The sequence below is a fragment of the Balaenoptera musculus genome, chromosome 12 (genome assembly GCF_009873245.2).
Source record: "Balaenoptera musculus isolate JJ_BM4_2016_0621 chromosome 12, mBalMus1.pri.v3, whole genome shotgun sequence".
Classification (NCBI taxonomy): Eukaryota; Metazoa; Chordata; class Mammalia; order Artiodactyla; family Balaenopteridae; genus Balaenoptera; species Balaenoptera musculus.
This window is the reverse complement of record NC_045796.1, coordinates 17,775,850-17,797,034: the sequence shown is the minus strand read 5'-3', so window position 1 is coordinate 17,797,034 and position 21,185 is coordinate 17,775,850. Positions and strand designations below refer to the sequence as shown.

The 21,185-nt window shown below is 42.1% G+C and overlaps 1 protein-coding gene and 1 pseudogene across 1 annotated transcript in view; both read left to right on the top strand.

The window, feature by feature from the left end:
- Positions 1–1,807: 1,807 nt before the first annotated feature.
- The window catches only part of SASH1 (SAM and SH3 domain containing 1), a 251,479-nt gene continuing 232,101 nt past the window's right edge, over positions 1,808–21,185 (top strand). The window contains exon 1 of the mRNA XM_036870941.1: positions 1,808–1,918. Within this exon, the coding sequence (XP_036726836.1) occupies positions 1,898–1,918 (21 nt within the window). The 5' untranslated portion in view covers positions 1,808–1,897. The remainder of the gene's footprint in view (positions 1,919–21,185) is intronic.
- On the top strand, positions 10,487–10,947 carry LOC118904878 (annotated as a pseudogene).

Sequence of the window (21,185 nt, the reverse complement as noted above, 5' to 3'; positions counted from 1 at the left end):
TTTTGATTATTGGGCAACTAAGAGGATGGAGAGACCAATGCCTTCCTTGTAGAGATGAGGAAATGGACACCTAGAAAACAGAAGTCAGGTGGTCAAGGCCTCAAGGCTAAGTAGTAGCAGTAGTAGCCCTGGAACTAGACTCATAATTCCCTGCTTTTTTCACCACATCACACTCTCCATCCTCCATACCAGGTATCCCCTGCCTTAACCCTACCTACCAAAATTACCCACTGCTCACAGACGTCTGACTTTCCTTACTTCATTTAATTAAAAAAAAAAAAATTAACTAATCCTAATAAATTTGCTAAGTAAGTACATTACGGATGCCCATGAGCAGGATGAGAATTCTGGAGTATGCCTTAGCTAACTGTTTCCCCAGAAGCCCATGAAACCAAAAAAAAAAAAAAAAAAAAAATCTAGGTGTCTGATTTGGATAAGGTAGTAGCTTTCTTTACCCTTCAGATCCGACTTTTCAGCTAAAACCTGCCTTGCGGCCATACTTATAAATATATGCTTCAAGGTGGAAAAAACTTTTGTCTGAGATGTCCACCTAGTGGCATTTAGTGATTATTCTTGAAAACAAAAGAAAGAAGAGCCCCTTACCCTCTCTTCTCTACCAAGTCTTGATGAATGCATCATAACTGATATGTGAGGTTTGGATTTTAGAGACCACCTAATTCAGCCACTTTACAAATGGAACTGTGGCCTGGGCAGTGGCTTGTCCACAGCCACTGAGTTAAAGAAACCTGGGGACAGGTCCCTTTGTGTCCCATCCAGAATTCTTAACACCCTTGTGTAATGCTGCTTCATGGTTATTTAGCACATGTGTAAGCTAGTGGAAGTTTAATCTCTCTCTCCCCATGAAGGTAAGAGAAACTGTAACCATAGTGTTCATTGGTGGGTGACTTAATGCTTTGCCACGTAGCTTCATTATGTCACACTCATTAATTTTAAAGAATAGACTGTGTTTTCTAAATATATAATTTACTGTGACTATTTTCTGACTCTTCACTAGTGTTACTTATACCTAAACTTATCTGTGTGTGATTTATGGGGAAAGTTTTGTTTAAAAATCTTAAAATTTTTCCTTCAGATTTCTTGCAAGTTAGTAGGGTTTTTTTAAACCTCTTTTCAGGTTTATTAAATGGGGTTAAACTATACTAAGCACCAGCTATGGGTTTTTTTTAGTCTTAAATCCTGGCGAATGAGCCAACCCTGCAGAATGGTCTCCGAACAGAGGGTGCTGCGAGTTGTAGGCAGTTCATGCCACGGGAACACTAATTCTAGAACATTAAACTTATCTTGTTAAATTGATTTCTGGATGTTTCTCTGTGGAAGTCTTGGAATAGCCCTCCCCTTCCTTTCTTTGAGCCAAGAAAACTCTGAACCAGAACAATTCAATTTCAATTTGTGGAAAAACTCTACTCCATGGACTAAACATAGTGCTAAGACAGATTGGTGGGGAAGGGGGGCAGGAACATTTTGATCACTTTGGCATGTTACTAAAATATCTGAATTTCTAGTTAATCGCTCTGAGATGTATTTACAAGCTTTGTTTCTGAGGAGTATTTGCAAGCCTCGTTCTCAAGCCTGGGGACCTCAGGAGCGAAACCTGCTTTTGAGCCATAGTTCTTGTGTTATATGTTAAGCATTTGGAAGGAACCCCAAGGAGGCCTCAGGAAGCAGTTACTGCCTCTTGACTTATCATCCTGAAGGCGATTTGTTTTAAAGTTGATAATCCCTAGAGCTACAAGAGTGTCCCGCATCTGCCCTGAATTGAAAACAGATTGCCATTAAGAGCCTTACATCAGCACTGCGAATTCATTCGATCTGAGTCAGAAAGGAAGTTGGAGAACATTCGAACGTATGGCCTGATAGCGACACGGCAGCTCCCTTCATGGAGGACCAAGACGGCAGGGTATGTAGGCTGTTTGTTTTCAAACTTTAAGACTGTTTTTCTGTAAGGAAATGTCCTTCTGACCTGTGGGCAGGAGTATTCGGGAAGGGACTGTAACAGCTAACAGGTATAAAGTAACTGTCAGTCTGTGGGCTTTTCACTGCCACCAATGAATCGATCAGAATTCCGAGAGGCTCGGAAGCCTCCTCTGTCCAGAAATTTCTCTGCCAGGTTTTGCGTTTTTGTGACTTTTCATTTATATAAGATATATTCAAAAATTATGTAGATATTTATATAAAATTCTCCCCCCCTAGACTCTGAAACGGTTCTGGAAGCCAAGAAAAGTTTTTACTGTTAAAAAGCGAGAGCTTTTCCACCCTCAGCTTATCTATGAAATTATTTTAAAATATTTCCACACATGCCAGGAATGAAGGATGGAACTCTGAACTTCATATTCCAAGCCTCAGGGGACCGGGACCATCTGATTAACTATTTAGCATTTAATATCCTACTGAAGTCTTCTTCTCAGCTGGCTGAACAACTTTTTTCCTTCTTTTTCTGTGGAAAAATTTCTATTATAGAATGTGAGGTTCTTTTTCTTCTAAATTAAAATGGAGATTAGATTTGTTCATCAAAAATGATTAAAGGAAAAAGAAGGCAGCAGTGGTTATGGACAAGGGTCTGAGTACCCCGCAGCCTGAGGCATGGATGCTGAGCCGTCCTCCGCCACTCCACCCCCACCGTCCCCCTCCCCAGCCTGGCTCCGGAGGCCCTTCTGGCTCCTTCTCCGGGTCCGGACTGGGCTTTGGTGAGTGGAGGCCTCTCGGGTTACTTCCAGAAGCCTATTCTGCTCACCCTTTTCTCTGAGAAGCTGAGGACAGTGCCTGGTACAGCTGATAGCCAATAAATACTTGTTGAATGAAAATAGCATTGTGGAAGGGAACCCTGGAAGAAGTATCAGTTTGAACACGTGAAGCTAGTGAACCTCTCTTTGGGTCAATTTCCACTCACCTTCTTGGCAAGATAGACACCAGAACTAAAGCATAGAAGGTGACGAGTAATTGAGAGAAACGCGCTAGAGTGTCAGTCAGAGCAACTACGTATAAAATGTGTGATTCCGCGGTTATGGTATTAATAAAGTAAAGAGATGAAATATGAGTCTTGAGAGGTAACAGTTGCCCTACGAGAGTGTTCAGGAGTCCGAGGAAAGCTGGTACAGGAGAAAGTGAACAAACACAGCTGGCCGGCTTCCCCTTCAACTCCATGCAGATGTGCTCATCAAAAATGTTCCGACAAAAAAAAAAAAAAAAATGTTCCGACAGCACAAAGCCTGTTCCTGTTACATGCGCTTCCCCCGGTTTCAGAAAAAATACATTAAGAGCAGCCCAATTGGCAGGTAAGATTTTCAGTCCAAATGCCAATGTACTGTTCCCTCTTGACTGGTTGCCCACAGTTCTTGAAAGGGGGAAGGTTTTTCAGATGCCAAAAATTGAGTGCAAACTGTGCCATGGGACTATGCCCTCTTAATCCCAGCCAGACAGAGGCTCCCTTTTAGAAAAGGAAGCACATTTGGGTTTTTGTGCTGGAGGATGCAAAAAGATGTATTGATCGACTCAGACAGAAGGGGGAATTCTCAGGCTTAGAAACATCGCTTCTGTCCTAGCTGAGGAGACTGGCGAATGAGCCTTGAAATCTATAGAAACAGTTCCAGTTCAGACCAGCTTCCTCTCTGGCAGATGATTATAGATCTATAGATATTTATATAGAGATATAGCTATATTTATATGTATCTTAATTTCACTAACTTACTTAATCTCAACCCCGGAAGTTTGGGAAGAAAATAAAAGTAGTGTCGCAGAGACTTCAGGGTGAAACCCATGTCAGAAATTTAACTTCTAGGGAGTTCTCTGGTGGTTCAGTGATTAGGACTCCATGCTTTCGCTACCGAGAGCTCGGCTTCAATCCCTTGTCAGGGACCTAAGATCTAAGATCCCAAAAGCCTCACAGCACAGCCAAAAAAAAGAAAAGAAATTTAACCTCTATTACCTCAAGTAAAATTCACCTCCAAAAAGCTCTCTTGCCCCTTTTAGAGTAACAAGCAAGTCTTCATTTGGGGCCATATCCTCTTTCCCTGCCCTGTGTTTGAACATCTAAGCCTGTCTCTAAGGCTGTGCCACTATATGCCAAGTCACAGCCTCATGGCTCTCCAGAGTTTTTTAAACCATTGTTTGGAATTCAGAACACATTATCCCCCAGAAACAAGGTTAGGCTCCCGGCTCGACTCCTGAATGCAAATTTATCCCAAAATATAGAGAACTTGTTGCAACTTTCTGGAAATGAACAAAAAGAACTTCTATTATTTTATTTAATGGCATTGAAGAATCAATTTTACAATGAACTGTAATAATGCTTTTGAGAGCATTTTTAATATCCTTGAGAATTAATTATTGGCCTTGCATACCATTCCTTTCTTTATCCAAACCCTAACCACCTATCCTAGGTGCTTAGTCTCCTGTTACTCCTTTGAATGGTACTCTAGGTAGGAGTCCTAGCAAATTATTTGCATGTACTTTTCCATTTGTGGTTTCTTTTGCCTGGAATATCCTCCTCCTCTTCTGGTTCCTGGCAAACTCTTGATCAGCTCAAACACTAACACAGTTAAAACTCTTCTGTGATGCCCCAGTCAAACTCTCACTTCTCTCCTCCCTTGGACATAAACCCTTCTGAGAAAACTTTGCACAAGTTCAAGTGGTTCCTTCAATGACCTTCTAAAGTACCAGAGATCCTAGTTTTAAAAGTTGCCCCTAGGAAAAGTTAGAAACTCCCCTCCACACCTCTCCTGCATTTCTCTAAAACCTTATAAGTACCACTATGTATTAACATTCACCACATTATATTGCAAATTTTTATTTACACGTGGTCCCCTTCCCTAGACTGAGAACTCCTTAAAGATAGGGATTTCTTCAGGACTTATTACAACCCTGGAATATATTAATAGTAAATAATTAATAAAAGTATAGATGGATGAATGGATGGATGGATGAAGTGAGCGCTGGATAAAAAGTTCATTTATTTAGAGGAGGATGAAGAGCTATATAGAAACTTCTGTGGAATTCTGAATGGAACTTTTAGTTTCAAGGGCATGATATTGATGAAATTTGACCATTATTATTTTACTTCTACGGCTATGTAAGGGAGGGATTATGAATAGTGGGAAGAGAATGGAGCTTGGAATAAGAATGTATGGGTTCTAACTCTAGTTCTCTACTTCCCAGTTATGTGATCTTGGGTAAGTTATTTACCTGTCTATTTTTGCTTTTCTTCATCTGTAAGATGGGGGTAATACCTACCTTCAAGGAGTTACCATGAGCATCAAATGGTAATCCATCTCTAAGCTCTAGTCTAGTGCTTAACCCATATGAGGTAGAAGGTAAGTGGTCATAAAATATGGATCTAAATCTGAGATGGCAGACATAGAACTTTGAAACCAGGAGGAATCTGGGCCCCTTCCTTCCAGCCTTGGACACTCTCCTTTTGCAACTTCCCCCCTTCATTTTGATGCAGCCTGTCAATAGCATGATTCTAGCTTTTACCAGCCACTTCCCATATCGCTTGGGTGATTAAAAATAAAATAAACTTGAAAGTGTGACAGAAAAGAAGAAGAAGGTTCAGGGGATTTGTGAGTTAAGTACTGGGAAAAAAATTTCCCAAAGCAGAATTAAGTAGGCTGTGATGGAGGAAGAAGGAACATTGTACGTACATGCAAAGAAAAGAGCGAGGGGATGAGGAGAAAGCTGTTTGGTGGCGGTGGCTGCAAAGTGAAAGGAAGAGATGAGGACTTGCATTGCTGGGAAATTGCATTCCGGGATTCTAAAAGGGGCAATTGTGGGTTTTTTGGGTTTTTTGTTTTAAATTTTTTTATACAGCAGGTTCTTATTAGTTATCCATTTTATACATATTAGTGTATATATATATCAATCCCAATAACAGGAGCAACTGTTCATTTGCCATACCTACGAATGCACTCCTGTGCATTGGTAACCAAAAAGCGCCTTGTGTAATTTCAGATAGTTCACATAAATTAAAATGATAGAAATACATTCCTAACTAACATTTAATGTACCACTTATCAGGTGCCAGGCACTGTTCTTAGCTCTTTACCCATATTAGCTCATTTTATCCTCGCAACAACCCTGTGAGGTAGGTACATACAATCCTTATTTTACTGATAAGGAAAGACAACACACTGGGTTGTATGGGAGCCACTGCTCGAACCCAGGCAGTCTGGTCCCAGAGCCTGCACACTTCACGCAAGAATGTACCTGCAGGGATTTCCCTGGTGGCACAGTGGTTAAGACTCCGCCTGCCAATGCAGGGGACACGGGTTCGAGCCCTGGTCCGGGAAGATCCCACATGCCGCGGAGTAACTAATCCCATGCGCCACAACTACTGAGCCTGCGCTCTAGAGCCCGTGAGCCACAGCTACTGAGCCCGTGTGCCACAACTACTGAGCCCTCGTGCCACAACTACTGAAGCCCGCGCGCCTACAGCCCGTGCTCCACAACAACAGAAGCCACCACAATGTGAAGCCCGCGCACCGCAATGCAGAGTAGACCCCGCTCGCCGCAACTAGAGAAAGCTCGTGCGCAGCAATGCAGACCCAACAACGAAGACCCAAAGCAGCCAAAAATAAATAAATAAATCTAAAAAAAAAAGGATGTACCTGCAGCTGATGTGGCTCTTCGCACCATTAGGTGGCCGATTCAGCTGTCACGGTCAGCAACGTTGTGAAGTCCACTTTGGTGATGACTATCCCTATGGATATACTTTTCAAAATATAACTTTAATGCCTGAAAAGTTAGAATGGTAGAATTTTATAGCATGGAAGGACATTTAGTTGATTATGCCGGGACCAGTAAGTCAGCCTCAGGGACACTGATCGGATTCTCTGGGGACCCACAGGGGGTGAGGGTCCGATGAGCTTAGCCACCCACATAGCACTGCAGTGTCGGAAGGACATCATCTTTATTCCAGATGATGTCCAAGGAATTCTAAAAAAAATTCTTTCTGAAATTAGGTTAACACCCCAGTAGTTTTCCAAATATGAAAATAGATACAGTTGTGCTGTCTTTTTTTTTTTTGAAGAATCATCTATTTTTGACCTATTAAAAAAGTAACAAAGTATACAGTTTGTGAGCATTCTGTTTATGCTTCCTAGATTGAGTTTGACAGGTCCATGTTTTAAAGTCATTCCATTACTCATATGCCTAACGCTGAGCTCTTACCTCTCCCTCAAATTGCTCTGAGCAATTTGATTCCATTTTCTCCTACCAAAAATAGGGACACATTCAACTAGTTAACAAATTTCACAAATTCTGATCCAAGGATGTGTTAGGCAGGCAGAAAGAATGTAATTCTCCCTTTTGCTACCTGTTTGAATTATTAGAAGCATTTCTACAATTAATAAAGTAACTGCAAATGCTACAAAGTTTTCTATCTCTCTAGCTGTTTTAGTCATTCCTATTTTAAGCCTTTCACATGCCCCACTGATGTTTTAGGGCATAGTTTTTGGATGAATAGGTAGGTGAGCTTGCTGGAGAAGTTGCCAGAAGTTTTGCCTGCCTCCAATACATCCACTCTGTGACCCACCTGAGTTCTTTCCTTTGACTCACGAGATCAGGAAACATAGCATTTGGCAAAAATAGGGAGCCAGGAGGAGCCCCACCTCCTCCTTGGCCAGCAGTGGTGGGAGAGGAAGGAGGAAAAGAGGAACGGGGTAGTAAGTGGGTTGCCTAGGTGTCTGTCTTCATTTTTTACTCATTACAGCCTGGCAGGAGAGTATCTTATGTAACATCAGTCACCTGTGGAGCATTTCTACAACCATTCAGGTGTCCTGGAAATAAACATCATTAAATTAAATTAAGTTTTAATTTAATTTAAATTCTGAATAAAAGGCTTTACATAAACTGACTACAAAGAGCTTAACTATTCAAAAATAGGTCAAATAGAAAAAGGCACTTTCAAGTGTCCAAAACAATCCCATGGTTTTTTAAAAATCGTGCAAGTTCAAGCAATACCTAACAGAAATACAAAATTAAGTTAGATGTGCCCTTCAAGGAACTAATTTTTTTAAATCATCACACTGCTCCAAAATGCCAAGAAAACACAGGACACTAAAATGAAGTCCAGATTCTCAAACAGAATTTGAATTTTAAGCGAACTCTTCATTGGCAAATGGATATTTCAGAGTCTGGTTTTAGACCAACTAGCTACCTAGCAGGATTATTGTGAAGCTAGGATGAGATTTAATGAATTTCAGTCTCCCAGTCCAGCGCATAGTGAACAGTCACTAGTATTTTGTTGAATGAATGCTGAATAATTCTGTTTTTTATATTTATTTTATATTTATTTTATTCAAGTGTAGTTGATTTAGAATGGTGTGTTAATTTCTGCTATATAGCAAGCGATTCAGTTATACACATATTTACATTCTTCTTCATATTCTTTTCCATTATGGTTTATCACAGGATATTGAATATAGTTCCCAGTAGGACCTTGTTGTTTATCCATTCTATATATAATAGTTTGCATCTGCTATTCCCAAACTCCCAGCCCATCCCTCCCTCACCCACCCCCTCTTCGCAACCACAAGTCTGTTCTCTATGTCTGTGAATCTGTTTCTGTTTTGTAGGTAAGTTCAGTTGTGTCATACTTTAGATTTCATATATAAGTGATATCATATGGTATTTGTCTTTCTCTTTTTGACTTACTTCACTCAGTATGATAATCTCTAGGTCCATCCATGTTGCTGCCAATGGCATTATTTCATTCTTTTTTAATGGCTGAGTAGTATTCCATTCTATATATGTACCACATCTTCTTTATCCATTCATCTGTCGATGGACACTTAGGTTGCTTCCATGTCTTGGCTGTTGTGAATAGTGCTGCTATGAACATAGGGGTGCATGTATCTTTTGAATTATATTTTTGTCTGGATATATGCCCAGGAGTGTGATTGATGGATCATATGGTAATTCTATTTTTAGTTTTTTGAGGAACCTCCATACTGTTTTCCATAGTGGCTGCACCAATTTACATTCCCACCAACAGTGTAGGAGGGTTCCCTTTCCTCTACACCTTCTCCAATGATGAATAATTCTGAACTCATGAAGCCAAGCCAACTCAGCTATCCTCTTAGGTCCTAGCTGACACCTTAGCATGGGTTATTCCTCAGATTACATGAAAACAACACTTCCTAGAAAGGGCAGATCCCCGGAAAACAGAAGTCCCAAGTTTCTGAAACTTGTTTTCTAACCTTTTATGAAAGGGTAATGTAAGAGTTATGACTGAGTTGCTCTGAGAATTAAAGGATATCATGTTCATCCATTCATTCATTCGTTTGTTTAAAAAATATTGCTTGTGTGTTTTCAGTGCATCAGGTATTGTTCTTGTGCTTGGGAGATGGATGTAGACAAGGCAGATGAGGGCTCTGCCTGCATGGAAATTACATTCTCTCACAGAGCTCCTGGTGTGTTACTCCTGCTGTCACAGCTGTCACCAAGCACTGAACAACCCCTGGGGATGGGCAGCAAAGTGCCCTGGGGATGGGCAGCAAAGTGCCCTAGAAAGAGCAGTCAGCTTGGAAGTTAGACTGATACCTCCTTGAATCCAGGCTCCACATCTTGTCAGCTGAGTTTCCTGGGAAAAATTTCTGAGCCACAGTCCTTGTCTGTAAAATGGGTGTAATAATGCCTACCTTGCAGGGATTCTGTAAAGATGAAATGAGACATATTGAGTGTAAGGTACATACAGTAGGTCCTCAGTAAATGGTAACCTTGTATTACCTTAATGAAGAAAAAGATCAAAAGAGTGTCACAGAAGAAGGATATCTTGGGATAAGAAAATTTGACGGGCAGTTGTTTCCTCTGAGCACATTCTACAAAAGAGATACATTTTCAACCATTTTTGAGATAGGCTGTTGATATGGAGCGTGTTGAAAGTGTGATGATAAGACACAGGAGAAGCATGATGTCTCGTTATACATGCTACGTTGCATTGAACATATGTTCTTTGTCCCCACTCCCTCCTCAAATCGCAGTAAAATGGAAATAAGGGGGGGAAATAAAATAAAACCACAAGAACAATGATGGGGGGGTGGATAACAGAAATGAGAAATGCCAACAAAAGTTGGGAAGATTGAACACAGATTGAGGGAAATAGTAGCAACTGATGTAGAATATAACGGAGGAAACTGAAAATTAATTACATGGGGTGTGGGGCGTGGAGAACACCCACAGGAACAAGCGTATTGGAGCCGAGAACCCTAAGAAGGTTCTGGGAAGGTTCTATGCAGGGCTTCCAATCTGATTTCTGGTGCCTCAGTCTTAAGTATAAACAAAGAATCATCAGATAACAGGAGAAAGCCGTGGACGTGAAAGACAGCTAAACAGATGGGTGGGGAAAATGAACTCAAAGGCAGCAGAGACAATCTGAGGGACAGAATTGCATTGAAAATACACACTGAGGCTCTTTCAGCCATCTTGGAGCCTGTGGAGGCCTGCTGGGAACTGGACTTCTAAAACGACATACATGTCTGCAAGGCTATGGTCCAAGGCCTTTTTTGCTGGCTAGAAGCGGGTCCCTGGAACCAGAGGGAGCACACAGCTCTTCTGAAAACCGAAGGTGTATATGCTCGAGATGAAACTAAATTCTATCTAGCCAAGAGATCTGCTTTTGCATACAAAGCAAAGAAAATAGTAACTTTTTTTTCGGCCGTGCCTCATGGCTTGCAGGATCTTAGTTCCCAGACCAGGGACTGAACCTGGGTCCTCAGCAGTGAAAGCACGGAGTCCTAACCACTGGACCGCCAGGGAATTCCCAGAACACAGTAACTCCTGGTGGGAAAACCCAACAAAACCAGAGTAGTCTGGGGAAAGATAACTCAAGCTCATGGAACCAGCGGCACGGTTGGTGCCGAATTCCAAAGCAACCTTCCTCGTAAGGCCATTGGACACAGAATCCGTGTGATGCTGTACCCTTCGAAGATTTAAACTTATTGAAAAGTGAATAAATAAAATTATGGATTTGTTCTCTTGTATTTTTGTTTATGTGTATATATGTGTATACATACACGTATATACACACTGAGTATGCTCAGTGAGGCAAGAGGAAGAAAAACAAATACAATTTAAAAAAAAAAAGAATATTCTGAAAACAAGAACAATTTATAGGAGGCTTTGGAGATAAAGTTTAGGAAATCTGCCAGAACTAGATAGGATATGGGACAGAGTCTAAGGAAATTAGATGATCAGTCCAATAGGTCAAATATCCAAATAATAAGGTCTGGAAAGAAAGAGCTGAAAAAACAAAATGGAAGAAATCAATGAAATAATAAACAAAAATTTCCCGGAAGTGAAAGACAGGAGTTTCCTGATTAGAAAGACCCACCTATCACCCAACATAGAGAATAAAGCACATCTTTGTGAAATTTCAGAACACTAGGGATAAACAGAAGACCCTAAAGGCTGCCAGAAAGCAAAAAGAAGGTCACATAAACCATCAGGAATCTGAATGGCACTGACTGCTCAACAGTAACCCTAAAAGCCAAGAACAGTAATTTCCAAATTCTGAGGTACAAATGACTTCTAACCTAGAAATGATCAAGTATGGGGTGGACTTAAAGCATATAAGAGGTCAAAATAGTTACATCAGGACTTCCCTGGTGCTGCAGTGGATAAGATTTTGTGCTCTCAATGCAGAGTGCCTGGGTTCAATCCCTGGTCTGGGAACTAGATCCCACACGCATGCTGCAACTAAGAGTTCACATGCCACAGCTAAGGAACCAGCGAGCCGCAACTAAGGAGCCTGCCTGCCACAACTAAGACTGGGCACAACCAAATGAATAAATAAAAATAGTTACGTCACTTACATCCCTTCTCAACAAGCTCTTAGAAGACTTGCTCCACCGAAATGAGGGAATGAGCAAAGCACAACCAACCCAGAATGGGGCTCCAGACAGAATAGATCAAAAAAATAAAGAAGTGGAACTGACTGATATACCAATGGGTTCCGTCATATTGCAGGGTGTTTTATACTCTGTCAGAAGATTTGGAGCAGAATAATGGACAAATAGATAGAAAAGTAATAAAGAAGAAAACTCCAAGAAAGGAAAAATAATGAAAAAAGAAATATGGTTATAGTACACAATATGACACAGCTATGAACAATATTCATTCAGTCACAATAGTAGAAGCACTGAACATTAACAAAACCATAAATTAGAATATAAATGAGGTGGCCATGGAGATGGACCACTCAGACTTCCTATCAAAGGACAGCCTGCTTTGGGAGTATATCCCCCCCTTGGGGACCCACTGTTGTCTTCAGGGAAGGCTTGATCTCCTGTGTTCCCAGCCAGTGACTGAGCACAGCAGGGGGACAAGGGCCAGCCATTGCTGCCCAGTGCAAGACTTCTTCACTGGGCAGTCTTTAGTCTGGGTCTCATCATCAGCCTGGCCTTGAATTTCTCAGAACTACCCTGCAGTCTAAGTCTCTTCCTACCCAAACTTCCTTCCTTGCCCCTCTCCTTCATGGTGTCAGATCTGCCCTGGAACCACCGCTTTATCTCGTTCATTTCTAATTCTGCCTTGTTTTCTGCTTCTCAGAGGACCCGAGATAACACAATCATTACATTGGGAGGATAAAAAAAGGAAAAATAAGGACAGGTAGGGGAAGGAGGCAGGATGGAATGTTAAATCATCATCTTTCATATTAGGAAGTCAATAGATAATATCTGTATGCCTGTAGCGGGGGAAAAGAATCTAAGAAATAGCAGGATAAGCACATAATTTAGAAAGATGACGACAATGCCAGAAACAAAAAATAAAATAACCAAAAGAGCTAAGAGTGGTTATGTCAGGGAAGGAGGGAGTGAAGAAGGGAACTGTGTGTGGGGGGGAAGAAGGGGAGTAAGGCCTTGAGTACTACTTGACCTAATAAATTTTGCTTATTAAGCTCTGCCTGATATTATGATGATTAAAAAGCATGTATCTATACACATAATATATCAAACAGATACATATATAAAACATCTTTAAATATATTTTAAAAATATGTAAATATATATCAAACATAATCAAACATCTTTAAAGTATTTATAGTTTAAATAAATGTAAATATGTATTTAAAGTATGTTGAGGAATTCCCTGGCGGTCCAGTGGTTAGGACTCTGTGCTTCCACTGCAAGGGACACGGGTTCGATCCCTGGTCAGGGAACTAAGATTCCGCACGGCCAAAAATAAAATAAAATAAATAAGGTATATAAATATATTATATATATATATAATAAATATACATAATATATATATTTTTTAACATCTGATCAAGATTGTGGTAAGGAGTCCCATGTGATGCCTTTTGCCTTTTTGCCCTCTCCTCCATCTATAGTACGCCCAGCGCTCTCCCCAGCTGCAGCCTCTGCTTCTAAGCATAGCTCATTTCTCTGCGGTGAGGACACACCTAGAGATGTATCCAGGAGGCAGGGAAGGACACTCACGTATCCCTAGAAGGAAACCTGAAGAGATCCAACCAGCTGCTTCGCAACTCTCTCTGGGGACCCCACTCCACAAGGCTTATTGTGTGATTGCAGCTCAGCCCAGGTTTATTTCTTCCTTATTCTGAGCCATCCGCAGCTGGTTAAACTAGCCAAACGCTTTCCTCCGGGGTGAATGACTGAACTGGAGAAGGAGGAGGGGGCCGTGAAGAAGACAGGATGACAGAGCAGCTCCCGCTCCCTCCCGCGCCCACCCTCCCACCTCCCAGCTGTGACTGCTGCCCTGCGGCCACCTGGGCCCTGAGACAGCTGCCTCAGAGGCCCTGGACTCCTGCCACATTCCTTCCTCCCCTGGCACGCAGGCCGGGTGGAATGTGGGCAGGGACACTGCGGGGAGGCAAGTGTGTGTGTGTGTGTGTGTGTGTGTGTGTGTGTGAAACCTCACACCCTTACCTCACATGACCATAGCTCTTCCCTACTTGGTCAGAAGCATGTGTGTCTACCTGGGTCTCCTACTGGGCTTTCCTCATCTCCATCTAGTCTTGGAATAGATGACACAAAACAGGAGACGCTGAATTGTTTGGGGATCAGGAACTCCAGAAGGCCCATCCATAACCTTGTGAGTTATTCTGTCAGCAGGAGCACATTATCTAGGCCAAGGAACAAAAGTCATCCCAATTGCCAATATAGGAACATATCAGAAGATTTTTGATGACAAGAACCAATAAGCAGATAATTTTTTATTTTTATTTTTTCCATTTTATAAAAGTAATACATACTGGGAGTTCCCTGGTGGCCTAGTGGTTAGGACTCTGTGCTTTCACTGCTGTGGCCCATGTTCAATCCCTGGTCGCGGAACTGAGATCCCACAAGCTGTGCAGCGTGGCCAAAAAAAAATGATAAAATAAAAGTAATACATACTCAGCTGCATAAAATTAGAACTTAGAAACAAGTCCAATGGGCCAGAGTTGTACAACACAAAGGTGCCCACCATTTGCCTTGTTCTTTCAAGTCTTTTTCTTTCAGTCTCTTCCAGAACTTTGAAATCTTACTTTATGCGTAATTTCATATTCTGATTTTCCACTTAAAATTTCATCAAATGTGTTTCCTTATACCGTTAAAAACACTTCGTAAGCATCTTTTTTTGAAGTATATATAATATTCCAGCTCACAGATGCAGCATAATTTGCCCAATCATTCTTCTTTGTTAGGCTTTTAAAATTATTTCAAGAATTTTAAATTAGAAATAACGTTGTGATGAACCTTTGGCATATAAATCTTTGTCCTCATTTCAGATTATTTCCTCAGAATAGATTCCCAGAAATGGAGCTGCTCAGTCAAGTGGTATGAACATTTTTAAGGCCAAGTAAATCTTTTTTCAGGCTGACTGTGAAAAAGATTGTTTAATATTTAATAATATTCATATTTTTCAGATGAAAACATATAAACCATTAAGTCCATGCCCATGGTCCAGCTTACGAAGGCATATAACTTATACATCTAAAGGCACTCTGTACTTCTCACCTCTCACATGCCCTCCCTCACCTACAAAGGTAGCCATTATTCTGAATTTGTATTCTCACAGACGTTTTTTTAAAAAAAATTTATTTATATTTTTTTGGCTCCGTTGGGTCTTCATTGCTGCGCACGGGCTTTCTCTAGTTGCGGTGAGCGGGGGCTACTCTTTGTTGCAGCGCGCGTGCTTCTCATTGCAGTGGCTTCTCTTGTTGCGGAGCACGGGCTCTAGGCGCGTGGGCTTCAGTAGTTGTGGCACATGGGCTCAGTAGTGTGGCTCGCGGGCTCTAGAGCACGGGCTCCGTAGTTGTGGCGCACGGGCTTAGTTGCTCCGCGGCATGTGGGATCTTCCCAGACCAGGGCTTGAACCCGTGTCCCTTGCATTGGCAGGTGGATTCTTAACCACTGCGCCACCAGGGAAGTCCCTCACAGACTTTTTAAGCAACAGAACTTCAAGAACGGAGGGTCGGGAATTCCCTGGCAGTCCAGCGGTTAGGACTCCGCGCTTCCACTGCAGGGGGCATGGGTTTGATCCCTGGTCAGGGAACTGAGATCCTGCAAGCCTATGGTAAGGCCAAACAAACAAAAAGAACTCAGGTCACTTAGCATATTTTACAGATATAGAAATAAAAGGTGTTTTAGAAAAAAAAGAATATAGGGTCTTTTGGTTAGAGAATAAGAGAGGATAAGAGAGAGGGGTAAGGACAGGGAGGGAGAGAGAGAGAGATTGACTTGTTTGGCCTTGAAACATAATATGCTGGAGTAATTGTCTGAGGAAATAGTTAGAAGGTAAAATTCAAGCAGCTTTGTACCCAATCCATACTGTACTTATGGGATGCCCACAGGAGCAAGAACGTACATGCACACTGGACATACGTGATGCCACCTCCTTCTCTCCCGCTCCAGCCCTTCTCACCTCTCCCCTCACGCCCTCCTGGGAATCCAACACAATTGTTGAACCAGTAGGTAAGGTCTGAAGTGGGACTGCCTGCACTTGAATCTAACCTCCAACACCTGCCATCTGTGGCCTTAGAAAAGTTGCCTCCCCATTTCCAAAGTCCCCTTTTTTACCTGGAAATGAGGATGAAGCTAACACTATCCACCTGCTACAGTTGTGACGTGGGCTAAATGAGATAAGCACCTAGCGCCCTGCCATGTTTGTATTACTTTACATTGTGGCCTCTGGGTGTTTGCTGGCCCAAGAAAAGCCATTTCACAGGGTGGTAGCCAGAGGACCCTTGACAAGCTTTGGCTGAGGACATGGTACTGACATTACATTTGTTTTTCAAAAAGCCGTGAGACGCTATATATTTTTCTCTTTTCCACTATTTTCCTTAAGTTCCAAGATGCCTGAGTAGGGTTTCCTATGGTAATTCTGGTAGAAGTTTTTCCCCCTTTCTCTACTTTTCAAGTGAAGAAACGGTCTAAGCATGAATCACACCTGCAACCCTGAACTTACTTTTCCTATGTTCTAACCAGTTGAGCCAAGAGACTCCAGTGGTTTTCAGTCCAAACACACCTAAGATGTCTGCATTATAGGTTTGGTGACCTGTGATAAGCAGGTGCCTCAGATTCTTGCTCTGTTACCTGAACCTCTGGTTGTTTATAGGGGTTAGAGATGGAAGGGATTGTATGGGGTAAGGATTGAAGTTAAGCTCTAGCTAAATTTAGGAATAATCCCGTGATAGTCAGTGGTTGTTAACTTTCTTACATCAGGAACATCTTTTAAAATATGATTCTTTCCTAAAGGATGTGTTCTTTCTCTTTAAAAAAGCACATACGCACATTCACATAAAATGTTTACAAACAAGGGAGTTGAGATCTCCCTGAAGCTAATTCATGGATTCTCCAGTAAGAAATTCTGATCTTATTAGGAAACTAAGACCCAGAGAGAGAAGTCCAGAGACTTGCCCCCAGTCACACAAATATTTAGCAGCAGAAGCAGAACTGCAGCCCAGGTGCCCCATCGGCCAGTCTGCTGACCCACCCTGCCTTCCCTCCACGTGCTGCCCCAGGAGCCAGCGGGGGAAGCCTAGAGGGTCAGATTTCAGGGCTGGGGCGCGAGTAGAGGTGCTGTTCTTGCTCTGAGTCTCTGATGCCATCAGGATGCGGCTGAAGATCTAGAATGCACTTTCTTTCCTCAAGATGCGTCTGCAACAGTCAAAGCAGTACCCTAAGAAGTCTGTTCCTAATGGCTTCTTAAGCATCTGTAGGGTGATGGTGGGGTGCCAGTGTGATCCACTGTGGCCCTTCCTCCACCACCAAGACCCACAGTGTGGTCTGGGTCAATGGCTCCTGAAGCCCTAGGAAATTAGGGATTTCAGGAACAAATATTGAGAATCTGGTGGCCTGTTACCATCAGGCATTCTACTCTGCCTCCGTTGGTGTCCAGCGGCCCCTGCTTTCCTTCTGAGTGTGTTTCAGATCTTTTCCAGGATCCTTTGGGGATGTGCACGCCCCCTGCCACCATGGGCACGGTCTCCCCTCCTACCCCTTGCAGTGGCCCAATAACCTTCACCAGAGACAGCAGCTTACTATTGGCAAGTTGTTCCCTTAATTCTGTATGAAATCTATGTTAATGCTTTCTTTGAATGTCTATATTTAAAACTATTTTATCTTGGATTTATTTTCCAAGCAGAATGTTCCTTCATTTCCTGCTTTGTATGCATGTGTGCATGTAATTAGTGAGTGTGTGTGTGTGTGTGTGTGTTTATTCCTCTGTTGTTTGCAACACCTCCCAGTTGGGGATCATTTGTAAATTCAGTTAATGAGCATTTAACACATTCCCTCTGATGAAGCTGTTAAATCTGGGCTCCACACTGGCATCCCACCAGACACTTCCCCCTCTCCCAAGCCATTTGTGTTTACCTATTCTCAACTACTTAGTTATGGTTTCTTGTTTGTTGGCATAATATCAAACTAACCTTTTGTCCTGTCTGGAACACAGAGAGCTTCAGGTTTGTGAGAAAATGATTAAATCTGTATTCAAAGCAAATTTACTTTACTAGTGGGCTTTCATTTTCACCAAGCAAAATAGACTGTAGGCAGAACAAACATTCCACGGTCACCCACACCAGGCATGTGGCAGCGACACATCAGCTATAGCTGTGGGCTTTTGCAAGAACAAATACCAAACTCAAAACCTGGGCTCCAGCTGTCAGAGAGTTTTCCTGGATTTAATTATAACTTGATCTCTGAAGAGGGCATGTGTGTCAAGTGTGCTTTTCAATCACTTTGAGAAAGCTGAGTAAGTGGCAGGGCAGCCCTGGGATGTGCCTGTGAGATGAGCATCCCTGCAGCAGAGGATCATGGGAGTCATGCTCGAGCCTGTCCCAGTCCCAGAAACAGTCAATCTCCTAGGTTAGAGATGTAAAAAGAAACAACACACAGGTGTCTTTAAATTGACTATTTAAAACTCAGTATAATTAAAAATACAAAAACCACGGGAAGGGATTGAACTACATATTCATCTTCACATGAAACAAGAACAACCCCCCAGCTTAGAAAAATCCCCCCACCGCTTTATTTCTTACCTGCCACGGGTGTGTGCCTCATGCACCTTTCCCCAACCTCAAGAATGATAGTTTAGTTCTATAATTTCCTACCTCTCAGCAAATTCCACGCCAATCCTAGAGCCGACACAGACATACACAGGATAAACACACACACACACACACACACACACACACACACACACACACCCCTGGTCGAACCATCAGAAAAATGTCCTGGTAGCAATCAGATTATGATTTCTCACCTGGTTCTCAGCACCTGGCCCCAGAGTCTATGCTTCTAAATGCCAACATACATGTTGCCCAAATCATTTACATCCAAGCCTGGCTACCTAACAAAGACCAGAGAAATTTCTCAGAGATTTCACCTTCCAGCCTTTAGGGTAGCAGAGAGGCAGTTAACTGGAAATGGCCAAATCTCACACAGTGTGCAACTTTTCCATTTTACTGTGCAAAACAGACAGATACTAGGTCAGTTTCAATGGATTATTTGGGTTAATTATGTCACAATTAGGTCACCTGACATAATCCATAATTTGAGAAGCATTTTATACTTTGAGCTAATAGCAGGCAGGGAAGGAGGAGGGAGGGAACCGCTGGTGTTGACCCAGGGAGAAAGCGGAGTAAGTGGCAGGGCAGCCCTATGATGGATGACTAACCTTGTGCAAACACGGCCATCCGTCCGTCCGTCCATGCGTGTGTAAAGGTGTGATCCTACCCAGTCCTACCTGATTTCAAATGCCTCACAGTCTCAGGCTTAGAGCCCTTAACCTCATTTTTGTTGCCGTTTTCCTTTGCTGTTGATTTGAGGGTAAAAGGCAGTGAAATGGTTAGAGGGAGGGGCCGCCCTCCACAGGAGTCTCCAGGCCCGTCTGATGCATCTGTCTGGATGGGGACCCCATGGAGGTCCTCACAGTAGCCAGTGGTAGCCTTTGCCATTGTCCAGAGTAAACTTAAGAGAAGGCTGTCAGGCAAATGGTTCTTTTTAAGCTGATTAGCCTCAGAGACATAGATAATTGTTACTGATAAAGCCATTGGATTCGGGGAACAACTGAAAATAGGAATCTAGAAACAAGCGTAATGAGTATTGTACATGGGGAAATAGGAGTTGGAGATGCTACTTCCTTTCATATATAACCAGAGGGTGATTTGATTTCTATCCTGCCTGCATACACGTGTTATACAGCAACTGTGAATGCAAATAATAATCATGAAATTCTGTGAGGAAAGTCTTAAGTTTCAGTGCATGTTCATTTTTATCTATGATTACAACCAACACCCTTAGCTTTTCGTCTTTGATGCCCAGATATATGGTAAGAATTTCCCTTCTCTCTCCAAGTTAAGAATTGGGAATTAAATTAAAAATTATTATTATAGATTTCAATATGTTTGTACCAAAGAGATGAAAAGGCATCTTGTCTTCCAGACTGCCTTTTTCTTTACACAATCCTACCCCCTACCATTCCTGACATTTTCCCATCCTTCTACTTGACCAGAATATTAGTATTTTTGATAAAAGCCCAGGATAATTAGGACAACTTTTTTGTAGTGTTGATTCTCTTTATTGGTGCTTTTAGAATATCATTTGGCCCATGCTCAAGTTCTTTGAAATATTTCTCACGTGGCAGAGTGAATATCATAAAAACGCTTGGACTGTGGTGTCACTTTTTTGGTCCTCACATTACTAAGCCCCACTGGGAAATCTTCAGAATATCTTAAAGTAATGGTCTAACCCATGTGGTCAGGTCTGGGAGCCAAGTCACTGGGAAGATCAGCCTCCCAAACACTCATTCGTTCATTGAAAGTACAATTAAGATGGTGTCACACTGAGGAGAACACAGTGTACCATTTTTCAGTGTCTTTTAAATATTGAATAAACCTGAATTTCTGAAATGTAAGGGCCTTCAAGGGTATCAAAGCTTTCTCTTTACTTTTCTGGAATAAAGTTCAAGTTTGTTTAAGTCCTGTTTAGCAAAACGCAGATTATATCAGAGAAGGGGGGAAAGAGTTGAACTTTATTAAGACACGCCAAGGCTCTGGATATGGCTGAGCGCCAGCGAATTTCTCCTGTGGCATGTTTTATCTTGCATTCTTCTCACTAGTTTGAATTATGACCTAACTGGGCCAAGATTGTCCAGGCTACAGAGACTTCCCAACTAAGAGCAAATACTAAATTTGGAAAGTTCCATTCTCCTTCAATAAAGTAAGAAGCTTTAAACGCAAAGAGATCAATAGCAAAAACATGCTATTATAGAATTTCCACTAAGGTCAGTCTTGTGGCCACTACTTGTGTTGGACCAACTGAGTTGACATTGACAAATTTGAGAAGTGAGTTTTGACTGTCTTCTCTCTTTAATCATCTACAGTTCTTCTTTCTTTTCTCTTCTAATGGCATTTCTTTCCCTGTTCTTTTTAATTCTCTTTCCTTATCAAAACAAGACATGAGGGCTTCCCTGGTGGCGCAGTGGTTGAGAATCTGCTTGCTAATGCAGCGGACACGGGTTCGAGCCCTGGTCTGGGAAGATCCCACATGCCGCGGAGCAACTGGGCCCGTGAGCCACAACTACTGAGCCTGCGCGTTTGGAGCCTGTGCTCCGCAATAAAAGAGGCCACGATAATGAGAGGCCCGCACACCGCGATGAAGAGTGACCCCCACTCGCCACAACTAGAGAAAGCCCTCGTACAGAAACAAAGACTCAACACAGCCAAA